At 47.2% G+C, this 20,692-nt stretch overlaps 1 protein-coding gene across 2 annotated transcripts in view; it reads right to left on the minus strand.

Annotated features, from left to right (window-relative positions):
- PALM3 (paralemmin 3) overlaps positions 1-20,692 on the minus strand; it is a 45,393-nt gene that overhangs the window by 4,809 nt on the left and 19,892 nt on the right. For both annotated transcript variants that reach the window (XM_080988079.1, XM_080988080.1), the window contains exons 2-7: positions 16,752-16,803; positions 10,005-10,085; positions 8,340-8,464; positions 6,294-6,408; positions 1,987-2,017; positions 602-709 (exon numbers count right to left, since the gene is read on the minus strand). In XM_080988079.1, the coding sequence (XP_080844205.1) occupies positions 602-709; positions 1,987-2,017; positions 6,294-6,408; positions 8,340-8,464; positions 10,005-10,085; positions 16,752-16,796 (505 nt within the window). In that variant the 5' untranslated portion in view covers positions 16,797-16,803. The remainder of the gene's footprint in view (positions 1-601; positions 710-1,986; positions 2,018-6,293; positions 6,409-8,339; positions 8,465-10,004; positions 10,086-16,751; positions 16,804-20,692) is intronic.

The raw sequence follows: 20,692 nt of genomic DNA on the forward strand, positions 1-20,692 counted from the left end.
TCTGGCTCTGCCCATCACCTTGCCAACAAAGGTCTGTATAGTTAAAGCCATGGTTTTCCCAGTAGTGATGTATGGAAGTGAGAGAAGGACCATAAAGAAGGCTGATCGCCAAAGAATTGATGCTTTTGAATTATAGTGCTGGAGGAGACTCTTGAGAGTCCCATGGACTGCAAGAAGATCAAACCTATCCATTCTTAAGGAAATCAGCCCTGAGTGCTCACTGGAAGGACAGATCCTGAAGCTGAGGCTCCAATACTTTGGTGACCTCATGAGAAGAGAAGACTCCCTGGAAAAGACGCTGATGTTGGGAAAGATGGAGGGCACAAGGAGAAGGGGACGACAGAGGACGAGATGGTTGGACAGTGTTCTCGAAGCTACTAACATGAGTTTGACCAAACTGCGGGAGGCAGTGGAAGACAGGAGTGCCTGGCGAGCTCTTGTCCACGGGGTCACGTAGAGTCAGACACGACTAAACGACTAAACAACAACTGCCCACCACCCGCATTTGGCTCCTGAGAGGACGGAAGGTGGCCCTCAGGCTAAAAGAAAGCTCCCTCTCCAGCTTACTCAAGGGCAGGCCTTGCCAGTCTCCAGCACCCACCTCCTCCTGGCATATCTCCATTCTGCAGCTTCTCTTGGGCTGTTGCTTGCAGAGACCTCTTGGGTGGAACAGGAGCCAACTCGAGCCTGGACTCAGGGTCACTTCTCTCTGCAAGGAATTCATGGTCACATTCAGATGAAGTTATCAGGTCCTCTGAGAAGGGTGTGTGAAGCTTGTGAGTCATAGGTCAGAGGGCAAAGCCTGGTGGGGGTTGGAGACAGCAGCACCTGGTGGCAGGTCAAGGGGAAAATGTATTTCTGTCTTGGCAGTTCAGCCTGGACCCTTGTGGATAATGTGGCAGAGGTAACAGGTGCTTTCTATTAATATTATACTATATATATATTAAGGGACGTGGGTGGCGCTGTGGGTTAAACCACAGAGCCTAGGGCTTGCCGATCAGAAGGTCGGCGGTTCGAATCCCTACGACGGGGTGAGCTCCCGTTGCTCGGTCCCTGCTCCTGCCAACCTAGCAGTTGCGGCGCTCATCTCACTTTATTGGCCGAAGGAGCCGGCGTACAGCTTCCGGGTCATGTGGCCAGCAGGACTAAGCCGCTTCTGGCGAACCAGAGCAGTGCACGGAAACGCCGTTTACCTTCCCACTGGAGTGGTACCTATTTATCTACTTGCACTTTGACGTGCTTTCGAACTGCTAGGTTGGCAGGAGCTGGAATCGAGCAACAGGAGATCATCCCGTCGCGGGGATTTGAACTGCCGACCTTCTGATCGGCAAGTCCTAGGCTCTGGTTTAAGCTACAGGGCCACCCGCATCCCTTTTAAAGGTGGGCTAGTGGTTGCCTAAATGACAAGGCTTCCAAACTTGAGGTTACAGAAGGCAAAGAAGAAACAAGCTTGGAACAGGCTGGAACACGTCCCAGGGCTGTTTCTTTATCTGAATGCCCTACAAGGCTGTACCAACAATCTTGAATAGATAAAGAAGCAATACACACACAGAGAGACACACAGACATGGATCACAACTGTGTTCATTCCAAGTTACTTTGTCCTCTGAGCCTGCCCTTTTAACACAAATAGCTGGCTGGAGATCAGATTTCCGTCCAGCAGGTGTGGATCTTTCAACACACATCTGGGAAACTAAATTGCAGAATACGCTTGGGAATAGGGGGCCCACCTTCCACCTTATTATATCCGCCAACTGGGCTGCAGAAAACAAGAGAGGAGGAAGTGGAAAGCTGTTGCTTAAAGCACAGTGGGATGTGAATTCATAGGTCCTGGGTGGAACTGAACCAGTTGACCTGCATAGTTCAGAAGATTGCAACTGCCAGTTGTGAGATTCCCATTCATTCCAATGAAGCTTGCGCAGAAGAACTGCCAGGCAAATTGCACCCACTGTGATAGAGGTATCCCGGCAAATAGAGAATGACTCACCTTCTGGAGGAGAGGAAGAGGTCCCATCAACCTGAAAGCAAAAGAAAGGAACTTCATGGCAACAGTCTCCAAAGAGATCACTAGTAAACATTTTATTTTATTTTTAAACTGAGGTGGCTTTTGCTCATTCTCAAATTCTTATTTATTCAACATGTTGATTCTTTGTCTTTCCTCCAAAGAGCTCAGAAGAGCCTCCATAAGGATCTCTCTCGTTTTATCTGCACAAAAATCCTGCAAAGTATGAACACAGGAATCTGCTTTATACAGTGGTACCTCGGTTTATGAACTTAATCCGTTCCGGAAGTCCATTCTTAAACCGAAACCATTATTAAACCGAGGAGCACTTTCCCTAATGAGGCCTCCCACCGCCGGTGCACTTCCACTGTTTGGCTTCTGTTCTTAGACAGAGGTAAAGTTCATAAACCGAATAGTTTGTAAACAGGGCTGTTCTTAAACCAAGGGACCACTGTAGTGAGTCAGACCACTGGCCCTGCTTAGTATTGTCAAACTCCAAACTGACTAGCAGCCTCTCCCCAAGGCTTCAGACAGGAGTCTTCTTTCCCAGCTCTACCTGAAGATGCCAGGAAGTGAACCTGGGACCTTTTCCACACAAACCTTGTGTTTTCCCACTAAGCTAAGGCCCTTTCCCAGGTTAAAGCAATGACTAAGACAGAATACAGTGTTTGCACAATGCTTATTGGCCAGTACCTGTGACATCACCAGGGCATCTCTTCCCTCAATCCCTGGAAGAATTTTCTGCTTTAAAAATATTTCCATTAAATTTAAAGCGTTAAAATTGGGATGTGGAAAATATGGAAACAACGAGGAGAGGCAGGACTGAGATGTGGAGATATGCTTCAGAGGTCCAGATTATGGGGAGCCCCGAAAAATCAACAATTATAATATGGACTACAATTTGGTCTTTTTTATTTTAGTTTTTTATTTTAATTGGATTATGATTGGATATATTAATTGGATGTTTTTTATTGGAAAATTAATAAAAATTATTAAAAAATATTTCCATTAAAAAAATAAGAAGTACAAATGAGCATTTAAAGCACATGCTTCTTTATGGCTGCAACTGCATGCCATTACCTGGAAGTAGATTCCACTGAACTCCATGAAACTTACTTCAAGGTAAATTCTGTGAAACTCCTTTTCAGCTGAGGTCAAAAAGCCCCCAACCCACCCCCATTGTTGACCTTCTGACACTTACCACATACTTTTTTAAAAATCCCAGTAGGTTTCTTAACTGAATTGGGATTTTATAGTGTCAGTTTATTGCTAGGCCTATTGTATTGGGTCCCTAGCACTCCGTTTAGAGATGATGGTGATTAAGCATTTCCAAACTGATGAACTAAATAATAAATAACAGGCAATGTCTACTTTCACACTGTAATGTATGATGACAAAAACGATGGCACTCAAGGCTCCTTGGGGAGGAGGGGTGGGAGAGAAATTTAATTGACTTAAGTTTTTAATAACATCCACCAATTCACCATAGCTGCCTTGATCAACCACCCCCTCCCACTAACTTATTTTTTTGGGGAGGAGTGTTTCCACTCCCACAGAGATACCCTTCCCCTCTTCTTTCCGCACACCTCATGTGGCCTGGCCTGTGTGTGGGTGTATGAGCGTAATTCAACAATGGGGTCCCCCCCCACAAAACTGAGCCCACATCCTGAGAGGAGGTGGCTCATCTGTGTGAGAAACAGACATATATCAACAATAAACCAGAGGAAGCTGAAAGGAAGGAAGGAAGGAAGGAAGGAAGGAAGGAAGGAAGGAAGGAAGGTGTTAAGGGTATTGGTGCAGAGACATTATCACAGGGTCTGATTGAGATCCACATCGGGGTTCAGAATGGAAAGAATGTTTTGCTTTCCTCTAAAATGTGTATTGTGGCTCAGTTGCTGGAGTCTTCTGGAGACATTTGCACTCAATCAGGGGTGGGAAACCTGCTGTGGCCTTTCTGATGCTGTTGAGACTCCAACTCCCATCAGCCCCAGCCAGCAAGGTCTATCGTCAAGGATGATGGGAAGAGTAGTACAGCAACATCTGGAAAGCTGCAAGTTCCCCATCTCTGTTGCTCAGTGTGATCCTAAGCAGGTTTGCCCAAGAGCACTTAATCCATTGGAACTTCCTTCCTTTGGGACTGCTGCAAAAGTCAGAAAGCTATGGCTACTGTGCATACAGGTATCTCTCAGTCTCTGGGAGAACCTCTCTAGTGGCACAATATGGTCTGGATTGTATAGCGTGGTCTACGGGGCCTGGTTCTGCTTTTGTGGCAATGGGATGAGATGAGGTCCAATTCTATAACAGATCAGGATCCCCCTTTGAGCCTTAGTAACCCTTGACTTGGGCAAAGGAAGAACTGGGTAGCCAGGCTGTGCAACCCAAGGCCTGAAGAAGTGACGGTGAGACCCTCAGGGAAGAGCCATAGCTCACTTACTCCTCCAGTTAAAGGATCTTGGAAACAATGTTGTGATTTGCTGTGAGGCAGCATCCTATATTGCTTACCTGATCTTATGTAAAAGGTAAAGGGACCTCTGACCATTAGGTCCAGTCGCGGACGACTCTGGAGTTGCAGTGCTCATCTTGCTTTATTGGCCGAGGGAGCCGGCGTACAGCTTCCGGGTCTTGTGGCCAGCATGACCAAGCCGCTTCTGGCGAACCAGAGCAGCGCACAGAAACGCCGTTTACCTTCTCACCAGAGCGGTACCTATTTATCTACTTGCACTTTGACGTGCTTTCGAACTGCTAGGTTGGCAGGAGCAGGGACTGAGCAACGGGAGTAGGTTGACCTAAAGTAAGCTCCAGTGACTGATTTTCTTTCTTTCTTTCTTTCTTTCTTTCTTTCTTTCTTTCTTTCTTTCTCTCTCTCTCTCTCTCTCTCTCTCTCTCTCTCTCTCTCTCTCTCCCTCTCCCTCTCCCTCTCCCCCCCTCTCTCTCCCTCCCTCCCTCCCTTCCTTCCTTCCCTTCCTCGTTTTTTTTAACCCAATAATATCACCAGGACACCTCATCTCTATATGGAAAATTCAGTTTCTCACTAGATAATGAACCCACAATTTTTAACTCCATCTAAAGTGAAACATTTACAACCTTTTATGTGTAGACAGTCATATCTTGGTTTTCGAGTAGCTTAGTTCTCAAACGTTTTGGTTCCCGAACACTGCAAACCCGGAAGTGACTGTTCCGGTTTACGAACTATTTTTGGAAGCCGAATGTCTGGCGGGGCTTCCGCAGCCAATCAGATGCCCCGCTTTGGTTTCCGAACGTTTTGGAAATCGAACAGACTTCCAGAACGGATTCCGTTCAACTTCCAAGGTACGACTGCACTGCCCTTCATCCCAAGATCTCAGGGCGGTTCACAGCATAAAAACACAAAATACACAAGAAAAACAAGAACAAAACAAAACAATAACCCCACCCCACCAGCACATTTTAAAAGACATAGAATGTAAATCAGCTGAAGACTTGGTTGAAGAGGAACATTTTCACATGGTGCCTAAAGATGTCTACTGAACGAGGGATCAGAGGTGCTTTTGCAACTACAGCAGAAAATATTCTGTTTCCAAGATCCAAATTCTAAAAGAAAATGATGATAGAAAGGGGGAGAATATGGACACTGGAGGCAGGTTGGCTGTAGGAGCGAACATCCAAGAATTACATAACAGGGCACAAAGCATTGATCATTAGGTCCTGTTGCCTGAATAAATGAAGTCCTGGCTTTTGAAATTTCATTTGTTGTTGTCCCGTTTGCTGAGCCAAACTATGCATATGTGGGCCACTGGAGAGGAGATTGGGGTCTCTTTTTCGCTTCCCTGAATCTCCTGCTGCTAAGCTGAGCTAAGCCTTAGTTTTGGCGTAGCTTATCACCCAGGTCTGGTCTCGTGGCTTAGCTCTCCCAGACAAACCACAAGCCATAAATCACGGGACAAACCTTGGTTACATGATTAGTCTGGAGAGTGCTATGCCTCGAGACTGGCTTGAGACAACATGCAAAGCCAAACCATGCTTAGCTCAGTGCTTAGCTCAAGCAGCAGCAAAATGACTAAAGAGTAGTAAAAGTGGCCCCAATCCCCTCTCTTGGACCCCACATGCTTGCACATTCCTACTGAGCCATGGTCTGGCTGAGCGTACCACGCAAATTAGGTGATTTCCACACATTTAAGCTGTTCCCTACAATGATAAGGGCAAGAAGCTTGGTTTTAAAAAAATGTATGCTGAAATTCTCAAAATGTCAGATTCTGTGCTTGATAGGCAGTTTTGCATTTGCCACAACACAGGAGATCAGGAACTACTCATACCTTCCCAATGCCATCCAATGCCTTCACCTCCTTCAAAGCCTTCACAGGCTCTTCTGGCTGCTGCAGTCCCTGGTGAAGTTCTGGATTATCCAGCTGCTGCATCTGAGTCTGGAGGCTTCAAAAAGAGAGGAACAGCCATTAAAGGACAACAGTTCATGTCACTGGCAAGCAATCACAGGGAACAATGGTGGCCATGACCAAATCTCTACATCAGGGCTGGTGAACATGTGGCTCTGCGGTCAGAGCTGGACGACAACTCATTATTGGTCCTGCTGGCTGGGGCTGATGAGAGTTGGGAGTTCAACAACATCTGGAAGGCCACAAATTCCCCACCCCTGATCCACATGGTTATTGTAACACAGAGATGTGTGAACCAGGATTCTGTTCACAGGAAATTGATGCGCTTGATTATCACAACACATGCCTTGGTAACATCTAGATGAGTGGGGCCTCCTTCTGACATGCTTTTGGAATCTGCAAATCTAAAATACAGCAGTCTGATGGTAGACTGGAACTGGCCATAGAAAGCATATCACATCTACCTTCAAGATTGTCCTCTTCCCCCATAATTTTAAAACCTTCTGAGGAAGTTTGGCAAAGGAAGCATAGCATGTAGCTATAACAGACAGGACCTACTCGGTGGTTGCCTCCTCATTCTGGAAACCTGCCCGGCTTGCTCTTGTCTGATCTTTAGCCAGCTGGCTAAGACCTGGCTTTTTAGATGCATCTGCATGCTACTAAGAGTGCTATGGACTGGCTTGAAATAACTTGTGCTTTATTGATTTGGTGTTGATTTATTACTGTGTTGTGTTTTTCTCTTTGCAATCTGCTTTTGAAGGACCTTAGGCAACCCAACAGGACAGAAATCACAACATCAACAAGAACAACGGATGTATTTCATTGTTTTGAGTGGGGTTTTAAGCTGGAGATCTTCAGCCCCATTCTAAACTCACCAGTCACTATTCTGGGAACAATTGGCTCTCCTGTCCTTTGGAATTAAGTAACCTTATGAGCTGAACCTTAGCACTATCCTTCATGAGCAAGTACTGTATTCTGACATCCTTTGGTTAGACAAATACTGGCTTCTTGCTTGTGCGCCTGGGTGTGAGAAGACCCCCACCCCCACATTTACAGCCAGGCTGCTGGAGGCTCTCCACCCCTCTTGCTGAGTTGTCACTTTTGCACTGCCTGGGGGATCCTGCCCTCCTCCTCCTCCTGCTGCTGCTGCTGGAGGGTGATTTAATCCTCAGGAGCCTTGCTGACTAATCACTCCGTTGAGCTCCTTCCCTCCAGCTCCCTCAGGCCAGGAAGTGGTTTCAGGCTTCTCTGTCCTGAGTGTTGGTTGTTGTTGTTTTTAGTCCCAGGCATCTTCTCTTCCGGAAAGAAGAAGATGCAGAGGCATGAGGGGGACACAAAGTGCCCACAAAACATCCCTCCTTCACGTCCTCCAGAGACCTCGATGTCATCATCAGCTTCCATCTGCAGCTTCAGCCGGAACAGCACATTATTGTGGCTGTAGTTGCTATTTATGTATATATTGCCATCAGCGGCCTGACTGGCTTCCACTAGGAGATGGGCATTTAAGCGTTGCTAGTCCCACGCTGCCTCTTCCAGCAGAGATTCAGCAAGCGTCCTCATTTTTTTTAAACTTTCAGGTATCTCTTGAATATTTTTTTAAAAATTGCAAAAAAGCCTGAGTAGTTGCCCAAAACGTTCCTTGAGTAGCCAGTCATTTTTATTATTGCTTTGTCTCATTTTAAATGTTCCTGTTGTACACCACCCTAATGTTTCACGAGAGGGGGGCATATAAACACTTTTATAAATAAAAACAGAATGTGAGATGCTTTATAGAGAGTGAAGAGGACAGGTCTCTGCCCCGAGGGCCTTACAATCTAAAATTTGCCCCACAGGGAGGGGCAAGAGAAGGGAGAGGAAACTGAGGCGGCTGCTTCTCTGTGCTGGGTAAAACCATGAAACCCCTTTGGGTGTGTTATTGTCAGTGCTGCTCCTCCACCACTGCCCTGCCATCACCTAGGACACACCCACCTGGACAGATCTTGCTCTAATTCCTGAATGCGATTCTGTGCCTCCCAGACAGAAGACAAGTGATCGTTGTCGTCTGTGGGTGAGGATGTTCCCTCCATCAGCCAACGATCACGCAGGGATTTCCTCTGAGAAGAGAGACAGAGAATGCATTTGTCAGCAATCCTGCGCTGGACACTCACGCCGGCAGAGACACGTGGGCTGTCAGGACACATCAAGACAAGACAATGGGCTTACAGTCATGCATATATGCACAGGCACACATGAGATCATTCCTGCGCATACCCAGAATTGCATCTTTGTTCAACCACATGCACATATAGGTCTATATGGGCAAGCAGTCACACACGAAACACTGACAGTACAATCTTTTCACACCAGGCTACATGCCCAGATATTTGCAGCATATTCAGTGCCGGGTGTGTCAACTGCTTTTCTTGTTTGGAAATGTATTTTAGTGGTGATTTTTTTTATTTAAAAAATTGTATTGTTGTATTTGCTAGGATTGTCGGTCATGCTCTTTATGTACCATCCTGGTACACGGTAAAGGATGGAGGCCGGTTCAGAAATACTTTAAAATAAATAAATAATGAAGCTACATGGCGTTGACAGCAGATGTTGAACACACCCACTAGTGCGGATGTTCAAATGTACTCCAGCCACAATCCTCACCGTTTCTCTCTCTCTCTCTCTCCACAACCACCACGCATCATGCAAGCATTTGAACACAAAGGGCCACACAGTCAGAACTTGACTCCCACAGCTTTCAGCTTCTAGGGGCATGAACACCTGCACATAGGTGGTCCTCTTGCACACCTTTTTCACACAAGGTTGTGAAAACATAGGCCAAAACAGGAAAAACTTGCAAGCAAACCCATGGCTCATATCCCAGTGACTGTGTCAGAATGCCCAGTGAAACTCATTGCTAAATGTGGGCTATAAATTTGATTAGACATGTTTATTTCTAGTGCAGAACATTGGAAAGTGAAGCAAGGTTGTTGCTGTTTTTTGCTGGGACTTAGGGATCTAAAGCATGCAATTCTCAGGCCAGATTATGATTGGTTGAAGCCTTGGAGCTGTCCTGATTTTTTTTCCCCTGGGAGGTGTGCAGAAAAAAATATGATCCTTTAAAGAACAAAGATGCATTAATGGGGTTAAAGGAACCAACATTTGTTGCCTGTGATACAAGCACTAAGTTCCATTTTGCAGCCATTTTATACCTCCTCCTATATCTTCCCAACAGCCATGTGAGGTAGGTTAGGTTGAGAGTTGGTAAGTGGAAGTGAGCAAAAGCAATGGGGAGTTAAATGAACATGCACAGAGTATTTTCTATTTGTTTATCAAGGTGGACCAAGGGGGGGAAAAGTCCACAAAAGCATGTGCCATTATACACGAGTTAGTTTTTAAGACACTCCAAGACATTTTTTTTTTGTAGTATCTTATTTCTGGCTCTATTTTTTGGGGGGGTGCTATTTTGGGAACTACAACAGGGCCCCCAACCACCTTAATCTTGGGGTCTGACATGCCCCCTCCTCCCCTGGTCCCTCCCACAGTGGTACCGCACCCCCCCACCCCGCCATCATTTCACCTCCTTCATCTCCCCACTCCCGCATCCCAACCTCCATCCCTCTGGTCCATCCATTCCTGCATCCCTCTCCTGGGCGTTACCTTGAGGCGCTGGGCTCGCAGTCTCTCCTCCTCCAGCTCCCGGCGGGTGGCCAGGATACGCTCCTGCAGCCTGCGCCGCTCCTGCAGCAAAGCAAAAAGGGGACCTAAGGGGTGGGAGGCGAGGCGAGGCGAGGCAGGAGCCGCCCTGCAGAGAGAGAGGGGCGGACAAAGGGCCCGCCGCCGCCGCCGGTGGGAGGCAGGGCGCGAGCGAGCCCACGTGGGCGGCAGACAGGCGAAGCGGCGTGCCTGCCTGCCCGACCGCGCCGAGGACTTAAGCCCAGCAGGGCCGCCCCTCCTCGGCCTTTAGCAGCAGCATCACCTGGGTGCAAGAGGAGCAGCAGGGAAGAGACCCACCCCCGCCGCCACCCCTTTGTGTCTCGCCCTGCGCTGCGCTGCGCTGCGCTGCTCTCTATCTCTCTGTCTCCCTCTCGCCACCGGTTAAGGAAAAACCCATCTATGCCAACCCAGACGCCACCTTGCAACTGTGCCAGCGCCTCCCCCTTTTAAAGGCTGGAAGAGCTGGGGGGGGGGGGAGGAGGATGCGGGTTGGGGTGGTGGGGGGGAGAGACTGCCCTGTCTGCAAAGGGCCTGCCCCCTTAACCCTACCGGGATGTTCAGGGTCTTGCAGAGCCAGGCAGGGGCCAGGGCTAGGTAGATAATGTACCCCCCCTTTTTTTTTTACCCTGGGGATAACTGAAGTCTTATAAATAAGTAAATATGTAAATAATTTTCACAAAAGTTATGCTGACAAATAATTTTGTTTCAAGGCTTGGACCGTATCTGCATATAAAGAAAAAATGGAAAATATAGATACAGTGGTACCTCGGGTTAAGTACTTAATTCGTTCCAGAGGTCCGTTCTTAACCTGAAACTGTTCTTAACCTGAAGCACCACTTTAGCTGCCGTCATGCCACCGGAGCACAATTTCTGTTCTCATCCTGAAGCAAAGTTCTTAACCTGAAGCACTATTTCTGGGTTAGCAGAGTCTGTAACCTGACGCGTATGTAACCTGAAGCGTATGTAACCTGAGGTACCACTATAGTCCATTAATTTCGTCTGCCATTCTTCTTTCGTTGGAATTTCTTCTTGCTTCCATTTCTGGGCTAACAGCGTAAGGCAATAAGCCTCAAGATGGGTCAGCCTTTGGTTCACCTGCTTGACACCTGCCTGAAGTTGGAGTCACCACAGAGGGGACTCTTCGACTATTTCTGGGTTAGCAGAGTCTGTAACCTGAAGCATATGTAACCCGAGGTACCACTGTATACAACAGTGCTTTTTAAAAATACATAGGGAATGTGGCCCATATGCCCCCCCCCCCGTCTGAGCCTGGGGATGTTTGAGAGAGAGAGAGAGAGAGAGAGAGAGAGAGAGAGAGACCCTAGGGGGGCAGGTTTCCGTGCAGCAAGAGGGAGACTTTACTGCCACCCTCCCCTTTTGGCTGGACTCTGTAGCCTCGTGGCACCTAAAAGGCGGCAGCATATCCTTGTGAGGACGACTGGTCCACAGACCACGTCTTTGGGCTGCGATCCATGAAAGTGTGTGTGTCACAATCAATCAAAGGAGGCTAATCCTCTTGAAGAGACTGGTTTTACCTCTCAATCAGTTTTCTTTTAACAGCGTGGTTTTTCAGAGTTTAGGGAAATCATTAGAAGTGTTCATCATTAATGCTTTTGAATTAATATACCAAAAAATCAAAATGCTATTTGCACTGGAGTTACATATGGGTGGTTTGTTTACATGAGTCTTCCTGATGTTTTGTACCTTTCAGCTGATGTAAGTCATAGTCAGAAGCATCAGGAAGCACTAGGCTGGGGAAGGTTGCACTACGTTGGTTCAGATAATGCTGCTATTATCAGACTGGTTTAACTGTGTTGATGACAGATCCACACTGTGTAGGTCTAAACATCTTCTAAAGAATGGTTACTTTTTGGCCCCAGACTGCAATGATCTCAAATAATTCAATTAGAACACTGGGGACAAACACAACCATGTCTATACAACCTGGGTGTGCCCAGCAGAATCTGGAGTTTACAGTCTATTGTGTTGACATTTAAAATCAACATATTTATGCCACACAACCATCTGTATGTGCCAACAGACTTCCATACGCATAAACAACCCTTAGGAGACTAATAGGAATTATGAATGAAATCAGGGCTCTAATCTTCCTTGGTGACTGAGCATATGAAATTAAAAGAGAGGACATAACATCTAATGAATTATTACCAAGTAAAGAACCCCTGACAGTTAAGTCCAGTCGTAGACGACTCTGGGATTGCGGCGCTCATCTCACTTTACAGGCCAAGGAGCTGGCGTTTGTCCGCAGAAAGTTTTTTGGGTCATGTGGCCAGCTTGACTAAGCTGCTTCTGGCGAACCAGAGCAGCGCACGAAAACGCTGTTTACCTTCCCGCCAGAGCGGTACCTATTTATCTGCTTGCACTTTGATGTGCTTTCGAACTGCTAGGTTGGCAGGAGCTGGGACAGAGCAACGGGACCTCACCCCGTCGTGGGGATTCGAACCGCCGATCTTCTGATCGGCAAGCCTAATAGGCTCAGTGGTTTAGACCCTATCACCAAGTACAAAGGTACAAATGTTGATGCAGTGTTTGGGTGTGTGCCTACACGGAGTTTACAATGTGTTTACCAAGCCAGCATATGTTGCATGCGCTCAAAACACCCTGTGGCGCGCATAAGGTCATGGGTGCTTCTGCCACTATTCACGTACTGAAGGCTCCTCACTGCTGTTTGTAGCTCCATCTCCCTTTGCCCCGATTCTCCCCCTGCACAGAAACATCCCTCAGCTGCTGAAACATTTCTCACAACAACAAATGTTTACTATGCTTCCTGGCATGCACCATTCATGACAACATCTCCCATCTGGATGTGTGCGTGGGGCTGAACACAAGGGCAGCCGGGCTGCATCGCAGGCATCAACCCCAGCCCGGCCCCTGCTTCTTCCAGTCTGGGCAGCCCTCCAGATCCCTCTGCTCCTGTTTGGTTCAGGTTGGAGCTATTGCCTGGTGAATAATTCATTTGTTTCAAAGGCAGGATGAGCAAAGGAATGGCAGCTCAGGTTACACCAGGCCTGCTCAGTGTTTCCCACGGAGGAGGGGAAGCAGCCCAGATTTAGCCCAAATCCAAAAACGCTGGGAATATATTCAAGGGCTGAAATAATAATAATAATAATAATAATAAATTTATTATTTATACCCCGCCCATCTGGCTGGGTTTCCCCAGCCACTCTGGGCAGTTTCCAACAGAACACTAAAATACAATAACCTACTAAATATTAAAAGCTTCCCTAAACAGGGCTGCCTTCAGATGTCTTCTAAAACTCTGGTAGTTGTTGTTCTCTTTGACATCTGGTGGGAGGGTGTTCCACAGGGCAGGCGCCACTACCGAGAAGGCCCTCTGCCTGGTTCCCTGTAACTTGGCTTCTCGCAGTGAGGGAACCGCCAGAAGGCCCTTGGCGCTAGACCTGTGTCCGGGTAGAACGATGGGGGTGGAGACGCTCCTTCAGGTATACTGGACCTGGCCACTTCCAATAGCCACATCACTGGGCAGAAGAGATATGCACACACCAGGTTTGCCGCTTGTGTATCATCAAGAATCAAGTTTGCATGAAATTTGCATGTGCAATGCAAATTCAGAAGCAACTGCTGCCATTTAAATAGAAATACAATATATCTTTCATAGTGGGAAAGACTGTGGCCAGGGGCTCGCTCAGGCTGCTGCTCACTGTTATTATGGACAACTTCAAGGCTCCTAATCTCCCTTCTTATGGTTCCTTATCTTTAAATTGGACTTAAAACAGAAGTCTTCTTCAAAATGCATGGCTTTCTTCTCAAAGAACTTCAAACCAAAGTTCTCTGCCCAATGTGTGGACGCATTACTCCACAGACAAATCATCACATTTCTGGCCGTGCTATTTTCTTCTAGAGAAAACGGGTTGCCATACAAAACTGTATTTTGAGAGGGGCTGTTTTTCACTAGCGCCTCTCCCAGTTGAATGCGCGTGTGAGACTGGAAGGAAGACTCCCCAAAAGTTCATCCCTGCAAGTCATCTTTTCAGTAGCACTCTTCCCACCTTAGATCAAATCTATGCTGCCAGGTGCCATAAGAAAGCTGCAGAGATAGCGCAGGATAGTGCGCACCCCGGAAATGATCTCTTTCAGCTTCTGCCTTCTGGAAGGAGGTACAGGGTTATAAAGACCAGGACTAGCCACCTAAGAAACAGTTTCTACCCAAATGCAATTCTGGTTTTAAACACAGTATAAGGAGTCTCAATAGGAGTATATTGTATTTTAAAATGGGGTTTCAGAGCTTTTAGGGGTTTTTGAATGTCTTATGTAGTTTTTTCAATTTCATTGTTCTGTATGGGACAATGACAATAAAGATATCGTATTTTAAATGGAGGGGGTCCTCTGGCTGCTTCCTTTCCTGCAGGGGAACTTGGGCTTGTATCCAGAACTGCGCAAGCAGAGTTACACTCATTCAATTTCTTCTCCCTGCGCATGGGAGTAGCTGGGGGGGGCAGGGAGGGGCAGCTGCCCCCCAATCAATAAAAATAAATAAAAATACATAGCAAACTGAGGTTCTGCCCCCCCAATAAAAAACCTGCCCTGCTAACAAAAATCCTGGCTATGCCCATGTCCCCACATGCCCCAAAATCTGATCCAGGGGGTCCCCCACCCCCTGGGAGCTGATATTGAGGGTGCACAAGGGACTCGAGGCAACAGGAGCAGGATAGTGCAACTGTGTGCACAGAAGTCTGTTGTGCAAGCGGAATTGCAGCCTTTGATACAGCTCATAGGTTTGTAAACAGCTGCTGGGTCTAAAATGGTTGCCCCTGTGGAATGGGGGAACTGCCTGCGTGCAGGAAGGTTTTTTAAAATGGGATTAAAAACGGAATCCTCTCAAATCCTCACATCAACCCAGGGAGGGCAATGCTGTTATCCTTATATTACAGAGCAGGGACTAGACTGTGTATACATTATGCATTCAAAGTGTTATGTACGGAGTTGAATAGGATTCAGAATGCAGCAGCCTGATTGGTCCTAGAACAATAGGCTTCAGAATGCAGCAGCCTGATTGGTCCTAGAACAATAGGCTCCAGAATGCAGCAGTCTGATTGGTCCACAGGAGCCACCCAATCCAGCTCCAGGTGGAAGTGAATCCGTGACCTGATTGGCTTACAGGAGAATCCCGGAATTAGCCAATCACGTGGGGCCCATTGTGTAAATAATGTATATAAAGCAGACATTCTGGGGGAACTTCCATTCCTCCTCACTACTATGAGCTGAATAAAGAGCATGAAATCCACTCTTGACTCTGAGTATATTTCACAAAGCACATTCTAAGCGCCTTCTTTCCCTCAAGGAATCCCGAGTGCGGTAGTTTGCCCCTCACAAACTACAATTCCCAGCAGCCCTGAGAAACCACAGCACTCATCATTCTTTCAGGGGGGAGGGAATGTGCTTCAAATGTGCTTTAAAGGAATAGTGCACACACATCATACATTGCAAGCACCCCCAAGGAATCCTGGGAATAGTAGTTTGTTAAGGATGCTGGGAATCATAGCTCTGTGAGCGGTAACTACAGTTCCCAGGATTCTTAGTGGTATGTGCTTTAAATAGGCTTCTCAAGATAGACAGCTCCTGCTGCTTGCACCTTAACCGCCAGTCATGAGAAGCTGTAAAGCCCAGAAAATAATTTTTTAGAAATATATCCCACAATCTGCCATCCCATCAGCAATAGCTGGCCAGCCACATGCCACCAACATTCTCCTTCAAACCAGCAGCATCCCCACGGCTGAATGCATTTGACTGTGTCCATGCCATACGTTTAAAGCACATGACTTCCCCAAAAGGATCCTGGGTACTGTAGTTTGTTAAGGGTGCTGTGAATGGTAGCTCTTTGAGGGCTTAAACGGCAGTTCCCAGGATCCTTTGGGGAAAGTCATGTGCTTTCAACCTACAGCCATTGTTAGGCTATAGGGCAAAGGAGCAGCCCACAAAGCACCACTAGCTGCCGCAATAAGCCTCCCTGCCAGTTCATGTCAGCCTTTTAAAAATACCTAATGATGCCAAACTGATAAATACAGTGGTACCTCAGGTTAAGTACTTAATTCATTCCGGAGGTCCGTACTTAACCTGAAACTGTTCTTAACCTGAAGCACCACTTTAGCTAATGGGGCCTCCTGCTGCCGCTGCGCCACCGGAGCCCGATTTCTGTTCTCATCCTGAAGCAAAGTTCTTAACCTGAAGCTCTATTTCTGGGTTAGCGGAGTCTGTAACCTGAAGTGTATGTAACCCGAGGTACCACTGTAGAGCATTACATATTGCAATGTGGCTTTGAGGGTCGTGAATACATAGCAGGCACTGCACCCCTTCTGCCATAGCTGTCAATGTTCCCTTCTCTTGCGAGGAATTCGGAATAAGGGAATTTCCCTTAAAGAAGGGAAACGTTGACAGCTGTGCCTTCTGCCCAGGTTGTGCCTGGTGCAGTTGCCCCTATCGCCCCCACCCTAGATACATTACACTATTATTATGAGAATCGCTTAGTTCTGGCATGCAGATCTGGGCACTCTGCCTTCCCACCCACCTCTCCCCCTTTCCCTCAGCTTTGGAACGGGGATGGGGGGCAGTTCCTGTGGGCAACAGAGGCTGGACCTCGCCTGAGGACCCTGAGCCCCATTTCTGCACAAGTGGGGCAGGGGTAGTGGGGGGGGGAGGAAGAATACTTACAGTAATGGCCTGCAGCCGTTGCGCAAACAGGGAGCTCTCTGCCATTTTCCCTCTGAAAGACAAACAGAGCCTCTTGGGATGTGTCCAAAGGACATTGGATGCCAGTTGGATGCCAGCGCTCACCTCTTCTTCCCCCTCCCCTCCCCCAGCTCCCGTCTCGCATTCCTGCTTGCTCTGATCCCTGCAGACAAGCAGACCCCTCTCCCCTTCTCCCACCTGACATCTGGCCACTGCATTCATGGCATTCAGCAGCAAGCCCAGGCACGGCAAAGGGAAAGCAGGTTTGCAGGCACAAAACCTCTTCTCCGGCTTGCTCCATCATTCGGCACATGGTTGTGTCTCTTCCTTTTACCTGCCCACAGTGCCATTCGCAAAGTCAAATAACCTGGAACAGTTCAGCTAAGAGAGCTGGAAAATATCACTGATGTTTTACATTTGAAACTACTTTTATTTTCTTTTTAAAGTGGCATCTTCTGAAAGGTAAAGGTAAAGGGACCCCTGACCATTAGGTCCAGTCATGGCCAACTCTGGGGTTGCGGCACTCATCTCACTTTACTGGCCGAGGGAGCAGGCGTGCAGCTTCCGGGTCATGTGGCCAGCATGACTAAGCCGCTTCTGGTGAACCAGAACAGTGCACAGAAACGCCATTTACCTTCCCGCCAGAGCTGTACCTATTTATCTACTTGCACTTTGATGTGCTTTCGAACTGCTAGGTGGGCAGGAGCAGGGACCGAGCAACGGGAGCTCACCCCGTCTCAGGGATTCGAACCGCCGACCTTCTGATCGGCAAGCCCTAGGCTCTGTGGTTTAACCCACCGCGCTACCCACGTCCCCTTCTGAAAGGTACTCAGGGCCAAGTCACATCAGCACTTAACTGGCAAGTCCACAGAAAGTATTAAAGTGCAGGAATGGCCAATCATGTGCTGATTATTCTTATTTTATCAGTAAACTGCCTTGAGTCCCTGTCAGGGAAGAAGGAAGGGCAATAATTGATTGATTGATTGATTGATTGATTGATTGACTGACTGACTGACTGACTGACTGAATGCCGTGCAAATCAGCCTTCTGCCTGCCACAACAACCGTGTCTTTTCCAGGTCATTGCAGTGGCTTATGGAAAGCTGTTATATGCAGAATTCCACATATGCTTAGTGGTGATGCAGGCAACCCAACAGAGCAGGAAAGGAAGGACTTGTTAGTAGCAGGGATTGCGGGGAGTTTGTTGCTATGGGCAGATCCATCCCTGCTGAGACACCTGGATGTGGCAGTATCTCCTCCTCTAGGATGGAGGATCCATTGAGATGGTCTGCCCCCCCCCCCCCGAGATGAATGAATGAATGAATGAATAAATGAATTTTATTATTTCGGTCACAGACCAGTTCCAGCCCACATACAATATCAAGGAAGTTATAAAACAGAATAGGGATACACTTGAATTTGCAGTTAGGTATAACAGGGACAATACAGATACTGTATAGCCAAAGCTTTCAATGTTTCCCTTTTCTTAAGGGAAATTCCCTTATTCCGAATAGGATTCCTCACAAGAAAAGGAAAAGTTGACAGCTATGGATATAACAACAGTTAAAGAATATATAAATTAAAACTAAGTCACTAACATATAACCTAAAATTATCATTTAAGGCATTACTCATTACGATAGCACAGTTTGTTCCCTAAATTTTATGGCAATCGCACAACATTTGGCTACCCTTAACCGAGATGTATGGGATCTAGCAGATTCCTGAATGCTCTGGGGGATTTTCCAGCCGATATGGTCAGTGCTTCAGCCACAGCCCTGGTCTCATTATGAAACAGGATCACTCCCAAGCAGGCATGCTCCCTGACACTGTGGGGCCCACAGAACTCCCTGGTGTTTTGAGGGCCTGCAGGCGATGGCAGCAATAGCACAAGTGCTGAGATCCTGAGACAAGTCTGAATGAGCACAGGCAAGAGCACGTTGTTGTTGTAGTTTAGTCGTTTAGTCGTGTCCGACTCTTCGTGACCCCATGGACCAGAGCACGCCAGGCACTCCTGTCTTCCACTGCCTCCCGCAGTTTGGTCAAACTCATGCTGGTAGCTTCAAGAACACTGTCCAACCATCTCGTCCTCTGTCGTCCCCTTCTCCTTGTGCCCGCCATCTTTCCCAACATCAGGGGCTTTTCCAGGGAGTCTTCTCTTCTCATGAGGTGGCCAAAGTATTGGAGCCTCAGCTTCGGGATCTGTCCTTCCAGTGAGCACACAGGGCTGATTTCCTGAAGAATGGATAGGTTTGATCTTCTTGCAGTCCATGGGACTCTCAAGAGTCTCCTCCAGCACCATAATTCAAAAGCATCAATTCTTCAGCGATCAGCCTTCTTTATGCTCCAGCTCTCAGCTCTCACTTCCATACATAAGAGCACATTACCATGTGCCTACTCTGTGGGCAGCAGCAAGGAATTATTAGGTGCACCTTTTACCACATGTGGTAGAATTGTAAAGTAATAAAGGGATTCTGGGAAATGATATACAATGAATTTAAAAAATGTTCAAAATAATAGTCAGCATGGATTTCTGAAAAATAAGTCATGTCAGACTAACCTGATCTCGTTTTTTGACAGAATTACAAGCCTGGTAGATGAAGGGAACGCAGTGGATGTAGCCTACCTTGATTTCAGCAAGGCATTTGACAAGGTGCCCCATGATATTCTTGTAAAGAAGCTGGTAAAATGCGGTCTTGACTATGCTACCACTCAGTGGATTTGTAACTGGCTGACTGACCGAACCCAAAGGGTGCTCATCAATGGTTCCTCTTCATCCTGGAGAAGAGTGACTAGTGGGGTGCCACAGGGTTCTGTCTTGGGCCCGGTCTTATTCAACATCTTTATCAACGACTTGGATGATGGACTCAAGGGCATCCTGATCAAATTTGCAGATGACACCAAACTGGGAGGGGTGGGTAACACCCCAGAGGACAGGATCACACTTCAAAACGACCTTGACAGATTAGAGAACTGGGCCAAAACAAACAAGATGAATTTTAACAGGGAGAAATGTAAAATATTGCACTTGGGCAAAAAAAAATGAGAGGCACAAATACAAGATGGGGGACACCTGGCTTGAGAGCAGTACATGTGAAAAGGATCTAGGAGTCTTGGTTGACCACAAACTTGACATGAGCCAACAGTGTGACGCGGCAGCTAAAAAAGCCAATGCAATTCTGGGCTGCATCAATAGGAGTATAGCATCTAGATCAAGGGAAGTAATAGTGCCACTGTATTCTGCTCTGGTCAGACCTCACCTGGAGTACTGTGTCCAGTTCTGGGCACCACAGTTCAAGAAGGACACTGACAAACTGGAACGTGTCCAGAGGAGGGCAACCAAAATGGTCAAAGGCCTGGAAACGATGCCTTATGAGGAACGGCTAAGGGAGCTGGGCATGTTTAGCCTGGAGAAGAGGAGGTTAAGGGGTGATATGATAGCCATGTTCAAATATATAAAAGGATGTCACATAGAGGAGGGAGAAAGGTTGTTTTCTGCTGCTCCAGAGAAGCGGACACGGAGCAATGGATCCAAACTACAAGAAAGAAGATTCCACCTAAACATTAGGAAGAACTTCCTGACAGTAAGAGCTGTTCGACAGTGGAATTTGCTGCCAAGGAGTGTGGTGGAGTCTCCTTCTTTGGAGGTCTTTAAGCAGAGGCTTGACAACCATATGTCAGGAGTGCTCTGATGGTGTTTCCTGCTTGGCAGGGGGTTGGACTCGATGGCCCTTGTGGTCTCTTCCAACTCTATGATTCTATGATTCTATTCTATTCTAATGTTTGTTTTAAAAAAATCAGAAGCCTTTTTGTTAGGAATTGTAGGTGCAGAGATACTGAAAGAACTGAAAAGTTTATGTATGCTACAACAGCTGCAAGAATGCTGCTTGCCCAAGGCTGGAAAGATGACAGGGTCCCTACCAAA

Source organism: Podarcis pityusensis (genome assembly GCF_964106645.2).
Source record: "Podarcis pityusensis genome assembly, chromosome: 17".
Lineage (NCBI taxonomy): Eukaryota > Metazoa > Chordata > Lepidosauria > Squamata > Lacertidae > Podarcis > Podarcis pityusensis.